This window comes from Salmo trutta, chromosome 12 (assembly GCF_901001165.1).
Source record: "Salmo trutta chromosome 12, fSalTru1.1, whole genome shotgun sequence".
Classification (NCBI taxonomy): domain Eukaryota; kingdom Metazoa; phylum Chordata; class Actinopteri; order Salmoniformes; family Salmonidae; genus Salmo; species Salmo trutta.
The window spans coordinates 43,526,756-43,546,838 of record NC_042968.1 but is presented as its reverse complement, the minus strand read 5'-3'; the positions used below and the strand labels follow the sequence as shown (position 1 = coordinate 43,546,838).

At 45.9% G+C, this 20,083-nt stretch overlaps 1 protein-coding gene across 2 annotated transcripts; it reads right to left on the bottom strand.

The window, feature by feature from the left end:
- Positions 1-236: 236 nt before the first annotated feature.
- LOC115203594 (mucin-5AC) lies at positions 237-19,959 on the bottom strand. Of its 2 annotated transcripts, none has more exons than XM_029768391.1 (7): positions 18,338-19,959; positions 10,099-11,881; positions 9,234-9,377; positions 7,155-7,287; positions 6,400-6,705; positions 6,112-6,209; positions 237-5,869 (listed from the first exon to the last, which is right to left on the bottom strand). In XM_029768391.1, the coding sequence occupies exons 2-7, from the start codon at positions 11,821-11,823 to the stop codon at positions 5,708-5,710; spliced, it is 2,568 nt and encodes an 855-aa protein (XP_029624251.1). In that variant the 5' UTR covers positions 11,824-11,881; positions 18,338-19,959; the 3' UTR covers positions 237-5,707. The 2 variants fall into 2 exon arrangements, with proteins under 2 accessions (XP_029624251.1, XP_029624250.1); XM_029768390.1 differs by lacking the exon at positions 18,338-19,959 and adding an exon at positions 12,682-12,897.
- Between the last annotated feature and the right edge of the window lie 124 nt (positions 19,960-20,083).

The window sequence follows — 20,083 nt, the reverse complement described above, 5'->3', positions numbered from 1 at the left end:
CTGAATACTTAGGTAAATGAGGTAATTCTGTTTTTATTTTTAATAAATTAGAGAGAATGTCACTGTTTTTGCTTTGTCATTATGGGTTGTCTGTAGATTGAGGATTTTCTTTATTTAATCAATTTTAGAATAAGGCTAACGTAATAAAATGTGGGAAAAAATCAAATATGAACAATTCTCAGATCAGTATCTAATACATTCCAAAATGTAAATGATAGAAAGTTATAGACAACGTCAGTTTTAATGTGTTTTAATAAATAATCTGTGAATTACAGATTATCTCCAGAACATAAAATGTGCAACATTCATGCAATACAAATGACAAAAGAGTGATGATTAAAATGCAGTCTACAGAAGTCTAACTTCAGCAGGGCTGCGTTCAGCAGGTTGTAATACACTGAACACTGCAGATAGAAATGCTATGAATAGAGCTGACACAATTCCACAACGTAGTGCCCTACTGAACGCAGCCCATGTGAGTTCATTCGAAACCCATCTAAGGCACGCCCACAACACCACCTTTCTCTAAAGCCAATCACGCATGTGCCATGTCAAACAGGAAAGGAGGAAGCTGCTGTGATTAGTCAGTTTTGGCTGCCTGACAATATGAATTAAGGTTGGCATGGTAGCGTATCTCAGTGGCCTGTCCTTTTATAAGGGTGTGTTCCTCTGCCCAGACGTTGCTGACGCATTCCAGATCTTACAACGCCTGGATAGGTGTTTTACCTATCAGCTAACCACATGTTATAGCAGTCTGGTGCCCAACGGCACAGTCAATGACGTGGCACGCAACCATTGGTTGATGCAAGCAACGTCTGAGCAGGTGAACGCGGCCTATACCGTCCATGAACCTGGCATAGAAGGCAAAAGATCCCACGTGAGGCGGAGGCAAGGGAAGCTCAGGCCTTCAGCTCAGTCACATTACATTAATACAGTAGCGCTGGTATCAAGGGAGCTTGAAGCCCACCAAGGGAGCTTGAAGCCCACCAAGGGAGCTCTCGCTCAACACAAAATAACGATCAGAACTGGCTCTGATTTAACCACACAATAAGATACATGTGTTGTAAAATAGTGGTAAAAACTAATCCCAGGGAAGATTTATTTTAACATCCAGACCAGTCAGAATGTCTATCGGCACTCGATAGTTTTAGTCTTCTTTACCTGGGTTCTGAAAATAATTCCTTGGTGTTCTTCTCCTGTGTTCTGGAATAGAACTGAGGGCTCCTTTGTGTTCTTTATCTGTGTTCTGGAATAGAACTGAGGGCTCCTTGGTGTTCTTCTCCTGTGTTCTGGAATAGAACTGAGTGGTCCTTGGTGTTCTTCTCCTGTGTTCTGGAATAGAACTGAGGGCTCCTTGGTGTTCTTCTCCTGTGTTCTGTTATAGAACTGAGGGCTCCTTGGTGTTCTTTACCTGGGTTCTGGAGTAGAACTGAGTGGTCCTTGGTGTTCTTTACCTGGGTTCTGGAGTAGAACTGAGGGCTCCTTGGTGTTCTTTACCTGGGTTCTGGAGTAGAACTGAGGGCTCCTTGGTGTTCTTTTTAGCAAAGCTAAAGGCTTAAAACAATCAGCTCCACAAAAAGGAGATACAAAACTAATACTATAGACATTCATTGTTTTTGTCCTGAAAATAAAAACAAATTAAATAACTTACAAATCCATTACATGGCCCTGTGGTTGTTTACAGAGGTATAAGAAGCAGAAGCACAGTCTTACAGACATGGGCTGCAGTGGTATAATGTAGGCTATGTACAGTGGTATAATGTAGGCTATGTACAGTGGTAAAATGTAGGCTATGTACGTGAGGAGAATGTACCCGCTGGGCACAGACGTCAGTTCAATGTCTAGTTTTGATTGACATTTGGTTGAGTTGTCAACTAACATGAATCCAATGTGAAATTAACTAAAAATGTCACGATGTCATTGGATTTAGGTTAAAAGATGGGTGTAAAATAGACTAAATTCCCATACGTCGATATCTTTCTAATCCAATCAGTTTTCCACATTGATTCAATTTCATCACAGATCATTTTTCTGGTTGAAATGATGGAATAATGTTTTTGCCCAGTGGGTATTTATATAATACAGCCAGACAGGCTTGGGCTCCATTTCAATTCCAGTCAATAGAGAAAGTAAACCAAATTCCAAATGTTACTTATTGAAGAGAATTGGAATTCCTGAATTGAAATGGAATTGAGCTCAACCTTGTAGCCAGGTTAGCTAGTGGTTACAGCAGTAAACATCAACTAGATTCAGCCGCAGGACAATTTTTAGATTCTTCAGCAGATGTTCTGAGGTTTGGAAACATAATTAGAAATGATTTATAGACTGCAAATTGACCACAAGAAGCCACAACAGATATATTTGACTAAAACAAATCATTTCAAACCTTACATTTGTATACGATCACATATATCTCTGTTATGTGTGGGAATACTTTGGAACAGATTTCCAAAATTATAATCACTTGCAGCTGATTTGCTGGTGTTTTTACAGTATATTATGTCCAACAATATGTTAAAAAAAAATTGGGGGGACCAAATAAAATCACTGCGGGCCCCTGGGTTCCAATATTAAGGTAACTTGAATGTGAGTAAAGGCAAGGGGATGGGAACTGCAGCAGCAGTAACCTAATGAAAATGCCTCAAAGACATGCATTGGATATATGTGACGTTCACTGGAAATGTAGTTATGTGACGTACAGTATATGGTCCATACAGACGGACATATCATCCAGGGGGTTGAATATGAACCCAAGGTAGACATCATCCAGGGGGTTGAATATGAACCCAAGGTAGACATCATCCAGGGGTTTGAATATGAACCCAAGGTAGACATCACCCAGGGGTTTTAATATGAACCCAAGGTAGACATCATCCAGGGGTTTGAATATGAACCCAAGGGAGACATCATCCAGGGGTTTGAATTTGAACCCAAGGTAGACATCATCCAGGGGTTTGAATATGAACCCAAGGTATACATCATCCAGGGGTTTGAATATGAACCCAAGGTAGATATCATCCAGGGGGTTGAATATGAACCCAAGGGAGACATCGTCCAGGGGGTTGAATATGAACCCAAGGTAGACATCATCCAGGGGTTTGAATATGAACCCAAGGTAGACATCATCCAGGGGTTTGAATATGAACCCAAGGTAGACATCATTCAGGGGGTTGAATATGAACCCAAGGTAGACATCATCCAGGGGGTTGAATATGAACCTAAGGTAGACATCATCCAGGGGTTTGAATATGAACCCAAGGGAGACATCATCCAGGGGTTTGAATATGAACCCAAGGTAGACATCATCCAGGGGTTTGAATTTGAACCCAAGGTAGACATCATCCAGGGGGTTGAATATGAACCCAAGGTAGACATCATCCAGGGGTTTGAATTTGAACCCAAGGTAGACATCATCCAGGGGTTTGAATATGAACCCAAGGTAGACATCATCCAGGGGTTTGAATTTGAACCCAAGGTAGACATCATCCAGGGGTTTGAATATGAACCCAAGGGAGACATCATCCAGGGGTTTGAATTTGAACCCAAGGGAGACATCATCCAGGGGTTTGAATATGAACCCAAGGTAGACATCATCCAGGGGTTTGAATTTGAACCCAAGGTAGACATCATCCAGGGGGTTGAATATGAACCCAAGGTAGACATCATCCAGGGGGTTGGATATGAACCCAAGGTAGACATCATCCAGGGGTTTGAATATGAACCCAAGGTAGACATCATCCAGGGGTTTGAATTTGAACCCAAGGTAGACATCATCCAGGGGGTTGAATATGAACCCAAGGTAGACATCATCCAGGGGTTTGAATTTGAACCCAAGGTAGACATCATCCAGGGGTTTGAATATGAACCCAAGGTAGACATCATCCAGGGGTATGAATATGAACCCAAGGTAGACATCATCCAGGGGGTTGAATATGAACCCAAGGTAGACATCATCCAGGGGTTTGAATATGAACCCAAGGTAGACATCATCCAGGGGTTTGAATATGAACCCAAGGTAGACATCATCCAGGGGTTTGAATATGAACCCAAGGTAGACATCAACCAAGTATCAGAAGAACCGTTCTGTTTCCCTGCAGGACTGCTGTCATCACAACAATCCACTGACTTGTTGGACTGTATGACCATGATATAGGATGCATCCCACATGGCAGCCTGTTCCCTTTATAGTGCACGACTTTTGACCTGGGTCCATAGGGTAGTGCACAACTTTTGACCAGGGTCCATAGGGTAGTACACTACTTTTGACCAGGGTCCATAGGGTAGTGCACTACTTTTGACCTGGGTCCATAGGGCTCTATACAGAGAATAGGGTGCCGTTTAGGACTCAGCCATAGTGAATATGATCCAAGCGTAGTAGATATGATCTGAGTGTTGATCTGTTCGTTCCACACACTCTGTCTGTCGGACACTAGCCTTCATTTCCAGGGCTTTCCAACAGCAGAGTGATGAATGACACTTGGGAGGATTAGGGCCAGTCTAGACCAGAGGGAGTCAGTCACGGATGGTAGGGCCAGTCTAGACCAGAGGGAGTCAGTCACGGATGGGATGGCCAGTCTAGACCAGAGGGAGTCAGTCACGGATGGGATGGCCAGTCTAGACCAGAGGGAGTCAGACACGGATGGGATGGCCAGTCTAGACCAGAGGGAGTCAGACAAGGATGGTAGGGCCAGTCTAGACCAGAGGGAGTCAGTCAGTCAAGGATGGTAGGGCCAGTCTAGAGCAGAGGGAGTCAGTCAAGGATGGTATGGCCAGTCTAGACCAGAGGGAGTCAGTCAGTCAAGGATGGGATGGCCAGTCTAGACCAGAGAGAGTCAGTCAGTCAAGGATGGTATGGCCAGTCTAGACCAGAGGGAGCCAGTCAGTCAAGGATGGGATGGCCAGTCTAGATCAGAGGGAGTCAGTCAAGGATGGGATGGCCAGTCTAGACCAGAGGGAGTCAGTCAGTCAAGGATGGTATGGCCAGTCTAGACCAGAGGGAGTCAGTCAGTCAATGATGGGATGGCCAGTCTAGACCAGAGGGAGCCAGTCAGTCAAGGATGGTATGGCCAGTCTAGACCAGAGGGAGTCAGTCAGTCAAGGATGGTATGGCCAGTCTAGACCAGAGGGAGTCAGTCAAGGATGGGATGGCCAGTCTAGACCAGAGGGAGTCAGTCAGTCAAGGATGGTATGGCCAGTCTAGACCAGAGGGAGTCAGTCAGTCAAGGATGGGATGGCCAGTCTAGACCAGAGAGAGTCAGTCAGTCAAGGATGGGATGGCCAGTCTAGACCAGAGGGAGTCAGTCAGTCAAGGATGGTATGGCCAGTCTAGACCAGAGGGAGTCAGTCAGTCAAGGATGGTATGGCCAGTCTAGACCAGAGGGGGTCAGTCAAGGATGGTATGGCCAGTCTAGACCAGAGGAAGTCAGTCAGTCAAGGATGGTATGGCCAGTCTAGACCAGAGGGAGTCAGTCAAGGATGGTATGGCCAGTCTAGACCAGAGGGAGTCAGTCAGTCAAGGGGAAAACAGACCACGCTGACCAGAGGTAATTAGCAGCAGGTGACCATTCTTAACGCCTCTGACCACCGAACATCATCCGCCATTTTCTATTCATTTCCTGACCATTCTACATGTTGAATCGCCAACTTTGTTGACGCCCAGCAGGTGATCTACCGCGCTCAGCTGAAGGTCGGTCGGTCGGTCGGTCGGTCAGGGAAGGAGTTCTCTAAGCTGAGCGTCGCTCAGTTCGTTGACCGTGACAATGTGGTCCAGATGCTGAAGGTATTTCTCCTGGTCCTGCATGAAGTGAGGGATTCTGGTCCGGCGGAGGACGGCGATGTGCCGTAGCCTTTCCACGTCCTCAAACGACACCTGGAGGGCCAGTAGAAGGATAGGTTAACGTCATCATCACATCGGTGGAAAATTCAGACTCAACCTCTTTCAACCCGATCTGATATTACAACAGCCCTGTCTGTGCTCTACTTATGAGGTATGTAGAAACTACAATTCAGCTTTTTTGCTGCAAAAAGGAAACATGAAACAACCAAACTATATGTCATCACCGTGGGGGGAAATAAACTGAACTGATCCTGTACGGGAGGATGATGACTGACCTTGCCTAGCGAGGTCAGCATTTTGAAGTCGATGTTCCTCCGATGTCGTAGAATCCTGAGGATTCCGTCCAGGTACACCTGATCTTTACTGAAACAGCCTGATTCACAACCACACAAACAATCAAGTCAACACAGAGACCACCAATCCTTACATTAAAAAAAAAAAAATAAGTCCGATTTTTTTGGGTGCATAGATCTACTACTGGTACATGTGCAATGGTTAGTGTATTCACACACGACACACACACACACACACGACACACGACACACACACACACACACTCTCACCAGGCTGCGAGGTGTCCGTCTGTCCCCTCTTGGCTCTGAGGCAGTACTCCCAGCGCACCGCAGGATCCTGGACGAACTGAGCGATGTGGCTGAAGAGCTGGCTGAAGCTCATCCTGGTGGCGTGATACACCGTATAGTAGAGCAGAGCGGCACGCCACAGGTAGGGCTGTTTCCGTAGCAACACACTGTGCAGGCTGGCCAGGCCTTCTTCCGTGGGATTGGCCGGTTTGAGGCCATACTGCTTCCTGCCTGCGGAAGTGGACCAAGGCTGGAGGTTGTTGTTCACACCTCGAAGGTAGTGGGTTCCTGGGAGGGACAGAGATGGAATAACATGGGGATGTATTGAGGCACTGTGTACCTGGTAGGACACGCAAATTATAACTCAGAACTAATTTATGATGCTGTGTGGATCATACCCACATCCCACATCCCCACCCCACATCACATATCCCCACATCCCACATCACAAATCCCCACATCCCACATCCCCACCCCACATCACATATCCCCACATCCCACATCACAAATCCCCACATCCCACATCCCCACCCCACATCCCACATCCCCACCCCACATCCCACATCCCCCATCCCACATACACACCCCACATCCCCCATCCCACACCCCCCACCCCACATCCCATACCCCCCACCCCACATCCCATACCCCCCACTCCACATCCCATACCCCCATCCCACATCACCCATCCCCCACACAGTAAAAAGATGCTGTATGGTGCAGTCAGCGTACTGTACCTATCTCATGCCTGAGCATGCCCTCCAGCCAGTGTTGTCGTGCTCCAGACAGGTTGATAGTCAGAGTGGGACGACAACTCTCCACCATCATCACCGCCTGGGACAGCAGCTCCTCAGACAGACACACCACCACCTAGACAAAGTTAACACCATACTCTTCATCATCATCATCATCATCACCGCCTGGGACAGCAGCTCCTCAGACAGACACACCACCACCTAGACAAAGTTAACACCATACTCTTCATCATCATCATCATCATCATCACCGCCTGGGACAGCAGCTCCTCAGACAGACACACCACCACCTAGACAAAGTCAACACCATACTCTTCATCATCATCATCATCATCATCACCGCCTGGGACAGCAGCTCCTCAGACAGACACACCACCACCTAGACAAAGTTAACACCATACTCTTCATCATCATCACACAGACCACCACCACCTAGACAAAGTCAACACCATACTCTTCATCATCATCACACAGACCACCACCACCTAGACAAAGTTAACACCATACTCTTCATCATCATCACACAGACCACCACCGCCTAGACAAAGTTAACACCATACTCTTCATCATCATCATCACCGCCTGGGACAGCAGCTCCTCAGACAGACACACCACCACCTAGACAAAGTTAACACCATACTCTTCATCATCATCATCACCCCCTGGGACAGCAGCTCCTCAGAAAGACACACCACCACCTAGACAAAGTCAACACCATACTCTTCATCATCATCACACAGACCGTCAACACCATACTCTTCATCATCATCACACAGATCACCACCACCTAGACAAAGTTAACACCATACTCTTCATCATCACACAGATCACCACCACCTAGACAAAGTTAACACCATACTCTTCATCATCATCACACAGACCACCACCACCTAGACAAAGTTAACACCATACTCTTCATCATCATCACACAGATCACCACCACCTAGACAAAGTTAACACCATACTCTTCATCATCACACAGATCACCACCACCTAGACAAAGTTATCATCATTACCTTCATCATCATCATCAATCCAACCATTATTATTAGCCGTCCTCCACTACACTACATATAACACACCAACCCTCAAACGCACTACCGCAACACACCAACCCTCAAACACACTAGTGTAACACACCAACCCTCAAATACACCACACTACCCGCAACACACCAACCCTCAAATACACTACCCGCAACACACCAACCCTCAAACACACTACCCGTAACACACCAACCCTCAAACACACTACCCGTAACACACCAACCCTCAAATACACTACCCGCAACACACCAACCCTCAAACACACTACCCGTAACACACCAACCCTCAAATACACTACCCGTAACACACCAACCCTCAAACACACTACCCGTAACACACCAACCCTCAAATACACTACCCGCAACACACCAACCTTCAAATACACTACCCGTAACACACCAATCCTCAAATACACTACCCGCAACACACCAACCCTCAAACACACTACCCGTAACACACCAACCCTCGTAACACACCAACCCTCAAAACACTACCCGTAACACACCAACCCTCAAATACACTACCCGTAACACACCAATCCTCCAAATACACTACCCGCAACACACCAACCCTCAAATACACTACCCGTAACACACCAACCCTCAAATACACTACCCGTAACACACCAACCCTCAAATACACTACCCGTAACACACCAACCCTCAAATACACTACCCGTAACACACCAACCCTCGTAACACACCAACCCTCAAAACACTACCCGTAACACACCAACCCTCAAAGACACTACCCGTAACACACCAATCCTCAAATACACTACCCGTAACACACCAACCCTCAAATACATTACCCGTAACACACCAACCCTCAAAACACTACCCGTAACACACCAACCCTCAAATACACTACCCGCAACACACCAACCCTCAAATACACTACCCGCAACACACCAACCCTCAAATACACTACCTGCAACACACCAATCCTCAAATACACTACCTGCAACACACCAACCCTCAAATACACCACACGTAACATGTGAAACCTCACTCACCTCTCCTACACAGTTCTCCTTCTGCAGGTACTTGCGTGCAGCAGCCCAGACTCGACTCTTTGGTAAAATACTTCCTCCCGTCACTTCCTCAAAGTTCTCATAGTTACCAAACTTCCTCAGAATACACTCCATAATCCCAACAGCCTGTAGAGAGAGAGAGAGAGAGAGAGATAGAGAGAGAGAGAGAGAGAGAGAGGGGGAGAGAAACAACCAGAGAGGGAGGGAGGGAGGGAGGGAGGGAGGGAGGGAGGGAGGGAGGGAGGGAGGGAGGGAGGGAGGGAGGGGAGAGAAACACCCAGAGAGAGAGGGAGGGAGAGAGAAACACCCAGAGAGAGAGGGATGGAGAGAGAAACACCCAGAGAGAGCGAGTGAGAGAGGGAGGGAGGGAGAGAGAGAGGGAGAGAGAGAGAGGGAGAGAAACACCCAGAGAGAGAGGGAGGGAGAGAGAAACACCCAGAGAGAGAGGGAGGGAGAGAGAAACACCCAGAGAGAGAGGGAGGGAGAGAGAAACACCCAGAGAGAGAGGGAGGGAGAGAGAAACACCCAGAGAGAGCGAGTGAGAGAGGGAGGGAGAGAGAGAGAGAGAGAGTTTACTGTGGCATTTGCTTTGGAAATGTAAACATATGTTTCCCATGCCAATAAAGCCCCTTAAATTGAAATTGAGAGACAGAGACAGAAACACCCAGAGAGAGAGAGAGAGCGCGAATCATCCAGAGAGAGAGAGTTTATTAAGATACAATATGTCAGGAGGAAGACATTTCAAGTTAATTTGCCACAAAACAAACATAATAACTAAAAATGCAGAAATCCCCAGAGTGGGTTATCTTCCTATCATCTAATATCTTTGCCAGACAAAGAGGCCTACCTGTGCGAGGAAGAGGTCAGATCCATCTCTGTATTTCTCCAGCACAGTGCTGGGCTCCGGGGTCGAGTACTCAAACTGGGGGTCGTATTTATAGTCAGACTGGAAGAAGGCCTGCCTCTCCTGGTCTAGGTTAATGGGTCTTAGGGCCACAAGGAGACAGGGGCCACGCGGTGTGGAGGGCAAGGGCAGCGGGGAGGCCCCTCCAAACCCCCGGGCAATGTGGGGAAGGGAGGTGGCTGGACGCATATGCCCCCTGGTGGCCCGGAGGCCCATTGAGGAGTTGTTGACGGTACAGGTGCTCTCGCTGCGGCGCATCCAGCCTCCGGGGCCCAGGCTGGGGCTGGTGAGGGAGCGTGCTGGGGGCGAGGGGGCAGTGGAGGGACCACCAGCGCTGCGCCAGGGGGGCTGTAGGACCCTGCGGTCCAGCGCAGGCTCTGAGCCACGAAGGCGCAGGGGCGTCACGTCCAGGCTGAGGGGACGGCGGAGAGTGGGTCTGGTCGCCACCTTATTCCGAGACGAGGCCGTTGCCATGGTGACGTCCCGCCGCAGAGAGACAACCGGTCCATCGTATGGCAAGACTGAGTGAGAGGAGTTGGTAGAGGAGCCAACACTGGCCCTAGGGCTGGGGGTAAGGCTGACATCTGCCACCAATGACTGAGGTTGAGGCTGGGGTCCATTGTGGGAGTTGGATACCCGCTCCCTCTTGGTGACACTGCTTGTCCTGGCGTGGAGCCTAGTGTTGGTGGTGGTGGGAGGGTCCGCTGTTGGTTCCTCTGTTCTTTTGGTGGTTTTGGTTGTGTCAGGTCTGGTCTCTTCTGATCTAGTGGTGGTGTTGGTGGTGGTTTTGGGAGGCTCTGGGCTGGTGTTCTCTAGTCTGGTGTTGGTGGTGGTTTTGGGAGGCTCTGGGCTGGTGTTCTCTAGTCTGGTGTTAGTGGTGGTTTTGGGAGGCTCTGGGCTGGTGTTCTCTAGTCTGGTGTTGGTGGTGGTTTTGGGAGGCTCTGGGCTGGTGTTCTCTAGTCTGGTGTTGGTGGTGGTTTTGGGAGGCTCTGGGCTGGTGTTCTCTAGTCTGGTGTTGGTGGTGGTTTTGGGAGGCTCTGGGCTGGTGTTCTCTAGTCTGGTGTTGGTGGTGGTTTTGGGAGGCTCTGGGCTGGTGTTCTCTAGTCTGGTGTTGGTGGTGGTTTTGGGAGGCTCTGGGCTGGTGTTCTCTAGTCTGGTGTTGGTGGTGGTTTTGAGAGGCTCTGGGTTGGTGTTTTCTAGTCTGGTGTTGGTGGTGGTTTTGGGAGGCTCTGGGCTGGTGTTTTCTAGTCTGGTGTTGGTGGTGGTTTTGAGAGGCTCTGGGCTGGTGTTTTCTAGTCTGGTGTTGGTGGTGGTTTTGGGAGGCTCTGGGCTGGTGTTCTCTAGTCTGGTGTTGGTGGTGGTTTTGAGAGGCTCTGGGCTGATGTTTTCTAGTCTGGTGTTGGTGGTGGTTTTGGGAGGCTCTGGGCTGGTGTTCTCTAGTCTGGTGTTGGTGGTGGTTTTGAGAGGCTCTGGGCTGATGTTTTCTAGTCTGGTGTTGGTGGTGGTTTTGGGAGGCTCTGGGCTGGTGTTTTCTAGTCTGGTGTTGGTGGTGGTTTTGCGAGGGTCCGGTCTTGGTTCTGGACCCATCAGGTCTGTGGTGCTGCTGCCCCCTCCGACCTCGTCGACGTCTGTCCGATCCATACAGTCCTCACCCGGGTCCAAAACCATCTCCGCTGCAACAGCTCCGCTGCAACAGCTCCGCTGCTGCTGGTCCAACCACACCACACTGCAAACACAAGATGGTCAGCTTTTTGGTATGTCACAAATTACCCATTGATTGGTATGAACTTTTTATGCAGTCAGTGCTTGTGTCATGAATAGGTTACAACAAGTTCAAAATCATTTGTGCCACTGCTTTAACTGGATTACATGAATCCATTAATGGCCTAGGAGCCATCTGGACAGGGACACACACATGTCCAACGGTCTGACTGCACAAGTATACCTCCGATTTGAATCGGCTTGCCTGCAACATAGACAGGGCTCGGTCAGGGGCGGGGTTTCTGTGCTGCTGAATACGAAACTAGGTGGTCGGGACGGCGGGACGGGATCTAGTCATCCCATATATGGGACTAGTAATGACTTCAAACAAAAACAAAAGATCCGAATCATATAGATGTTTAGCCTACTACATATGTAGTGTATATTTAAACAAGGCGATCGCGACTTCTGCTGTGTTTTGAGGTTTCATATCCATTTGGACCACCAAAGTGTTTTGCATACAAATTTGCAGGATATCTCTCCGTTATTGTGACATTGTCGTAATGTAATGGAACAAATAATCTGTTGTTGAGTACAGCAAACCGTTTTTATGACACCGTGTTATTATTATAGTCATGCCAATAGCCATAATTGTCAATATATTGTATTCAATGACAGTAAAGGATGAATCGACAAAAAAACGGTTTTCTATCAACATGTGTAGTTTTCTTCTGATCTGATCTCCAGAATCAGATAATAAATCGTGGATGAATGAAACAAGACAATAACCGAAACTCCAATAATCGTATTCATAAATGTTTTTACCTTGCAGCGGGGTTTAGTGATCAGATTTGTAAATGCAGGCTTTTCTTTAATTCATGATGACGCCCAGCTCTGCTTGTGCTCTCCACAATGAGCCGCGGGAAGGTTTCCGGTGGCGCCCGGTGAAAAATGCTCATTGGATATGAGCAGCTATAGTGGATGGGCTGCCGGAGAGGCATGCGAGGAAGTTCGGACTGTGTTGGAAGATATGACGCGGTGGCACAGCTGATGAACGAGAAAGTGCCATGCGCAGTGCGTGCAGCTATCCTGCGTCCTTACGCACGTGGCACCTCTCCGAGGCAACCGAGCAATGAGTAGCACGTAGGCTACGTTTCCCGAGGTTCATATAAGCCCCACATAATTATAACGGTTAGAGTCCTTATAGTCAAATCCATATATTGAGATATACAGTGCCTTCGGAAAGTATTCAGACCCCATTACTTTTTCCAGAATTCTTTACGTTACAGCCATATTATAAAATGGATTAAATGACAACAACAAAACATCTCAGCAATCTACTACACACAATACCCCATGACAAATTAAAAACCGTAAAAAAAAAAATCTTTGCAAATGTATCAAAAAACAGAAATACCTTATTTACATAAGTATTCAGACCCTTTGCTATGAGACTTGAAATTGAGCTCAGGTGCATCCTGTTTCCATTGATCATCCTTGATGTTTCTACAACTTGATTGGAGTCCACCTGTGGTAAATTCAATTGATTGGACATGATTTGGAAAGACACAGCTGTCTATATAAGGTCCCACAGTTGACAGTGCATGTCAGAGCAAAAACCAAGCCATGAGGTCAAAGGAATTGTCCATAGAACTCCGAGACAGGATGGTGTTGAGGCACAGATCTGGGGAAGGCTACCAAAACATTTCTGCAGCATTGTAGACCCCCAAGAACACAGTGGCCTCCATCATTCTTAAATAGAAGAAGTTTGGAACCACCAAGACTCTTCTTAGAGCTGGCTGCCCGGCTAAACTGAGCAATCGGGGGAGAAGGTTGTAGCGTCATACCCAAGAAAACTCAACGCTGTAATCGCAGCAAAAGGTTCTTCAACAAAGTACTGACTAAAGGGTCTGAATACTTATGTAAATGTGATATTTCAGTTTTTCTTTTTTTATAAATGAGAAAAAAAATTCTAAACCTGTTTTTGCTTTGTCATTATGGGGTATTGTGTGTAGATTGATGAGGGACATTTAAAAAAAAAAAAGTTTTACAATATGGCTGTAACGTAACAAAATGTGGAAAAAGTCAAGGGGTCTGAATACTTTCCGAAATCACTGTAAGGCTCTGGGTATTTCTATCTATCAGTCAATAGGCCTATGGTTAAACTGTTTTCAGAAGCCTTCCCATCCAAAGGTCTTCAATAAAGCCCCCATGCAGTCTTTTTAATGAAATATTTAAAAAGCTTTGTCTAATATATCATTGTGTGTTTATTTCATGTATTTTTTATTTATCATTTATTTTCCTGAGGTTTCTTTTGCCGTTGAAATGCAACAATCTGATTGTGTGGCTCTGCTGATACATATGTTAATATACTGTAGAATAGGATCCTCTAGACTCTAGTCTAGAGCCTACCATGCTGACCCCTTCAAGTTAGGAGGATACATATGTTAATATACTGGAGAATAGGATCCTCTAGACTCTAGTCTAGAGCCTACCATGCTGACCCCTTCAAGTTAGGAGGATACATATGTTAATATACTGGAGAATAGGATCCTCTAGACTCTAGTCTAGAGCCTACCATGCTGACCCCTTCAAGTTAGGAGGATACATATGTTAACATACTGGAGAATAGGATCCTCTAGACTCTAGTCTAGAGCCTACCATGCTGACCCCTTCAAGTTAGGAGGATACATATGTTAATATACTGGAGAATAGGATCCTCTAGACTCTAGTCTAGAGCCTACCATGCTTACCCCTTCAAGTTAGGAGGATACATATGTTAATATACTGGAGATTCTCTGCCTCTAACCCTATTACAGGGGCTGAGTCACTGGCTTACTGGTGTTCTTCCATGCCGTCCATGGGAAGGGGTGCGTCACTTGAGTGGGTTGAGTCACTGACGTGGTCTTCCTGTCTGGGTTGCCCCCCCCCCCCCCTTGGGTTGTGCCGTGGCGGAGATCTTTGTGGGCTATACTCGGCCTTGTCTTAGGACGGTAAGTTGGTGGTTGGAGACATCCCTCTAGTGGTGTGGGGGCTGTGCTTTGGCAAAGTGGGTGGGGTTATATCCTGCCTGTTTGGCCCTATCCGGGGGTATCATCGGATGGGGCCACAGTGTCTTCTGATCCCTCCTGTCTCAGCCTCCAGTATTTATGCTAGTTTATGTGTCGGGGGGCTAGGGTCAGTCTGTTACATCTGGAGTATTTCTCTTGTCTTATCCGGTGTCCTGTGTGAATTTAAATATGCTCTCTCTAATTCTCTCTTTCTCTCTTTCTTTCTTTCTTTCTTTCTCTCGGAGGACCTGAGCCCTAGGACAATGCCTCAGGACTACCTGGCATGATGACTCCTTGCTGTCCCCAGTCCACCTGGCCATGCTGCTGCTCCAGTTTCAACTGTTCTGCCTGCGGCTATGGAACCCTGACCTGTTCACCGGATGTGCTACCTGTCCCCGACCTGCTGTTCTCAACTCTCTAGAGACAGCAGGAGCGGTAGAGATACTCTCAAAGATCGGCTATGAAAAAGCCAACTGACACTCTTGAGTTGCTGACTTGTTGCACCCTCGACAACTACTATGATTATTATTATTTGACCATGCTGGTCATTTATGAACATTTTAACATCTTGACCATGTTCTGTTATAATATCCACCCAGCACAGCCAGAAGAGGACTGGCCACCCCTCATAGCCTGGTTCCTCTCTAGGTTTCTTCCTAGGGTTTTGGCCTTTCTAGGGAGTTTTTCCTAGGGAGTTTTTCCTAGCCACCGTGCTTCTTTCACATGCATTGCTTGCTGTTTGGGGGTTTAGGCTGGGTTTCTCTACCGCACTTTGAGATATCAGCTGATGTACGAAGGGCTATATAAATACATTTGATTTGATTTTGATTTGAGAATAGGATCCTCTAGACTCTAGTCTAGAACCTACCATGCTGACCCCTTCAAGTTAGGAGGATACATATGTAAATAAAAGATGACTGGTCATTGGTCATAATAATCAGACTGTGATGTCACGCTGTGGGCCAATAACTCCATCCCGCATGAACAGAATGAAATTCCAGGCGATTTTATTTTTCTCTCCAAAAAGATTACACTAAAAAGGCATTATCGTAATGTTCATAGAGTGGTAATATCATTTTAAAATAAATAGGACATTCACGTTTTTCACCGTACTGCCCCTTTAACAGCATAATACTTGAATCAACAAAATGTAGGCTATGTTACTTACTACAATAACTCTGCATAGAATAGAAAGATCCTCAAAATGAGTTTTATTTCAGAGTTCAGTTAATAAAATAACATTGGTTCGTGTAAGATTTCACATTTTGGTTAATTTAATTTCATGTAACGATTCATCAATATAAGCAGGCTAGTATAGATTAGTAGAATATTTTATACTGTTGATCACTCACTGCTAATTTCCTCAGTTGGCCTAGACCAGGCTGCATGTAACTGGTTTAAACAATTACTTGACAGATAGAGCTCAATGTGTATCTACAGATGATGTTAAATCAGGTTTCCTGGATATTAAGAAAGATGTCCCGCAGGGGTCGATTCTGGGTCCTGTACTGTTGACTGTTTGTATTGACAATATCGACTTGTCTTACAAACAAACTGTAACCTACACTTGTATGCCGTTGATACTGTCGTGTCTGCTATTGACCCCAACGTTGACCAGGCTCTATCTGAAATACAGTCTAGTTTATCATAGTGCACTGCGGATTATTACGGGTGATAGTTTTAGTACTCATCGCTACATTCTCTACTGTAAAGTTGATTGGCCGTATTTGATATCACGTAGGTTGATACATTGCTGTGTTTTCATTCAAAAAGCCCTCATACAAAAATGGCCACTGTACTTAATATCATTACTACATTTAGACATGAGTCACCACACCCAGTCTCAGGGATGGGTAACTCTGGAAATTCCTTTGGTCTCAACGGAGTTTGGTGAATCAGCTTTTAGTTTTCCTACACTTTATTTGTGGGACAATCTTCAAAGGGTTCTTTACATGTGATGTTTTGGTGTCTCCAGGTCAATTCAGAAAGCTGATTGAGGACATTATTACTGATGAATGTGATGTTTTGGTGTCACTCGGTCAATTCAGAAAGCAGCCCATCTTATTGTTTTGAGTATATAGTCCATGTACATTGTATGCTACTTACAGCAGAGCTTTACGAGGGCAGCTGCTGGGGGTCGTTGTGACAGAAACCACCAGAGAGAGAGGCTTCCTGGTGGTGTAGGACTTTAAACAGCAGAAACCACCAGAGAGACAGGCTTCCTGGTGGTGTAGGACTTTAAACAGCAGAAACCACCAGAGAGAGAGGCTTCCTGGTGGTGTAGGACTTTAAACAGCAGAAACCACCAGAGACAGACATCCTGGTGGTGTAGGACTTTAAACAGCAGAAACCACCAGAGAGAGAGGCTTCCTGGTGGTGTAGGACTTTAAACAGTAGAAACCACCAGAGAGAAACAGACATCCTGGTGGTGTAGGACTTTAAACAGCAGAAACCACCAGAGAGAGGCATCCTGGTGGTGTTGGACTTTAAACAGCAGAGTCCACCAGAGAGAGACAGGCATCCTGGTGGTGTAGGACTTTAAACAGCAGAAACCACCAGAGAGAGACAAGCATCCTGGTGGTGTAGGACTTTAAACAGCAGAAACCACCAGAGAGAGACAGGCATCCTGGTGGTGTAGGACTTTAAACAGCAGAAACCACCAGAGAGAGAGAGAGGCATCCTGGTGGTGTAGGGCTTTAAACAGCAGAAACCACCAGAGAGAAACAGACATCCTGGTGGTGTAGGACTTTAAACAGCAGAAACCACCAGAGAGAGACAGGCATCCTGGTGGTGTAGGACTTTAAACAGCAGAAACCACCAGAGAGAGACAGGCATCCTGGTGGTGTAGGACTTTAAACAGCAGAGTCCACCAGAGAGAGGCATCCTGGTGGTGTAGGACTTTAAACAGCAGAGTCCACCAGAGATAGACAGGCATCCCGGTGGTGTAGGACTTTAAACAGCAGAGTCCACCAGAGAGAGGCATCCTGGTGGTGTAGGACTTTAAACAGCAGAAACCACCAGAGAGAGACAGGCATCCTGGTGGTGTAGGACTTTAAACAGCAGAGTCCACCAGAGAGAGGCATCCTGGTGGTGTAGGACTTTAAACAGCAGAAACCACCAGAGAGAGACAGGCATCCTGGTGGTGTAGGACTTTAAACAGCAGTCTCTGCCAGTCCCAGATGATAGATCATGAATCTGCCACTTGACCTCAGAAAACAAATAAAAACGAATTGGTGAAGACAAGAAAATCAAGATATATATACACACACACACACACACACACACACACACACACACACACACACACACACACACACACACACACACACACACACACACACACACACACACACACACACACAAACACACACACACACACACACACACACACACACACACACACACACACACACACACACACACACACACACCTGCAGAAGTCGTATGGAGGGAGCAGAGCAGTCCCAGGAGGAGTAGAGCAGTCAGGGTCTTCATGGTTCAGAGATGGTTGAAATGCTGAAGATTGTATTGTCTGAGATGGTCTCTGATGTTCTTGTCTCTAATGCTCTGGTCTCTGAGGATCTGGTCTGGTTCTGTGTGTGAGTTCTGTTCTGATCTCTCATTATATAGAAACAGCTATTATATAACAACTCAACCATGAAAAGACAACTTTGCCAGACAGAGCCCTTCCCTCAATTTCTGTTCCTCTTCCCTGGTCAAAAGTAGGACTCACTTCTGCACTGCTGACAATAACAACTTTGGTGGAGAATAGCTTGTTCAGCATTCATATGTACATTATGCATTGGTTCTAACATTCTTGCAAGATATCAAAATGGTTTGTCAAAATAGTTTGTTGGTTAAAGTTCAAGGTTATAGACCTGTTAGGTTGTTGGATAAAGTTCACAGAGTTATAGACCTGTTAGGTTGTTGGATAAAGTTCACAGAGTTATAGACCTGTTAGGTTGTTGGATAAAGTTCACAGAGTTATAGACCTGTTAAGTTGTTGGATAAAGTTCACAGAGTTATAGGCCTGTTAGGTTGTTGGATAAAGTTCACAGAGTTATAGGCCTGTTAGGTTGTTGGTTAAAGTTCACAGAGTTATAGACCTGTTAGGTTGTTGGATAAAGTTCACAGAGTTATAGACCTGTTAGGTTGTTGGTTAAAGTTCACAGAGTTATAGGCCTGTTAGGTTGTTGGTTAAAGTTCACAGAGTTATAGGCCTGTTAGGTTGTTGGATAAAGTTCACAGAGTTATAGACCTGTTAGGTTGTTGGATAAAGTTCACAGAGTTATAGACCTGTTAGGTTGTTGGATAAAGTTCACAGAGTTAAAGACCTGTTAGGTTGTTGGATAAAGTTCACAGAGTTATAGACCTGTTAGGTTGTTGGATAAAGTTCAGAGTTATAGACCTGTTAGGTTGTTGGATAAAGTTCACAGAGTTATAGACCTGTTAGGTTGTTGGATAAAGTTCAGAGTTATAGACCTGTTAGGTTGTTGGATAAAGTTCACAGAGTTATAGGCCTGTTAGGTTGATGGATAAAGTTCACAGAGTTATAGACCTGTTAGGTTGTTGGATAAAGTTCACAGAGTTATAGGCCTGTTAGGTTGTTGGTTAAAGTTCACAGAGTTATAGGCCTGTTAGGTTGTTGGATAAAGTTCACAGAGTTATAGACCTGTTAGGTTGTTGGATAAAGTTCACAGAGTTATAGACCTGTTAGGTTGTTGGATAAAGTTCACAGAGTTATAGACCTGTTAGGTTGTTGGATAAAGTTCAGAGTTATAGACCTGTTAGGTTGTTGGATAAAGTTCACAGAGTTATAGACCTGTTAGGTTGTTGGATAAAGTTCACAGAGTTATAGACCTGTTAGGTTGTTGTTAAAGTTCACAGAGTTATAGACCTGTTAGGTTGTTGGTTAAAGTTCACAGAGTTATAGACCTGTTAGGTTGTTGGATAAAGTTCAGAGTTATAGACCTGTTAGGTTGTTGGATAAAGTTCACAGAGTTATAGACCTGTTAGGTTGTTGGATAAAGTTCACAGAGTTATAGACCTGTTAGGTTATTGGATAAAGTTCACAGAGTTTATAGACCTGTTAGGTTGTTGGTTAAAGTTCACAGAGTTATAGTCCTGTTAGGTTGTTGGATAAAGTTCACAGAGTTATAGACCTGTTAGGTTGTTGG

Excerpts from the sequence above, each read along its gene's own strand:
- LOC115203594 (XM_029768391.1), bottom strand. The coding sequence starts at position 11,823 with ATGGTTTTGGACCCGGGTGAGGACTGTATGGATCGGACAGACGTCGAC. Across the intron at positions 6,706-7,154 it reads CATGCTCAGGCATGAGATAG|GAACCCACTACCTTCGAGGT; the intron begins GTACAGTACGCT and ends TGTCCCTCCCAG. Across the intron at positions 6,210-6,399 it reads GACGGACACCTCGCAGCCTG|GCTGTTTCAGTAAAGATCAG; the intron begins GTGAGAGTGTGT and ends GTTGTGAATCAG.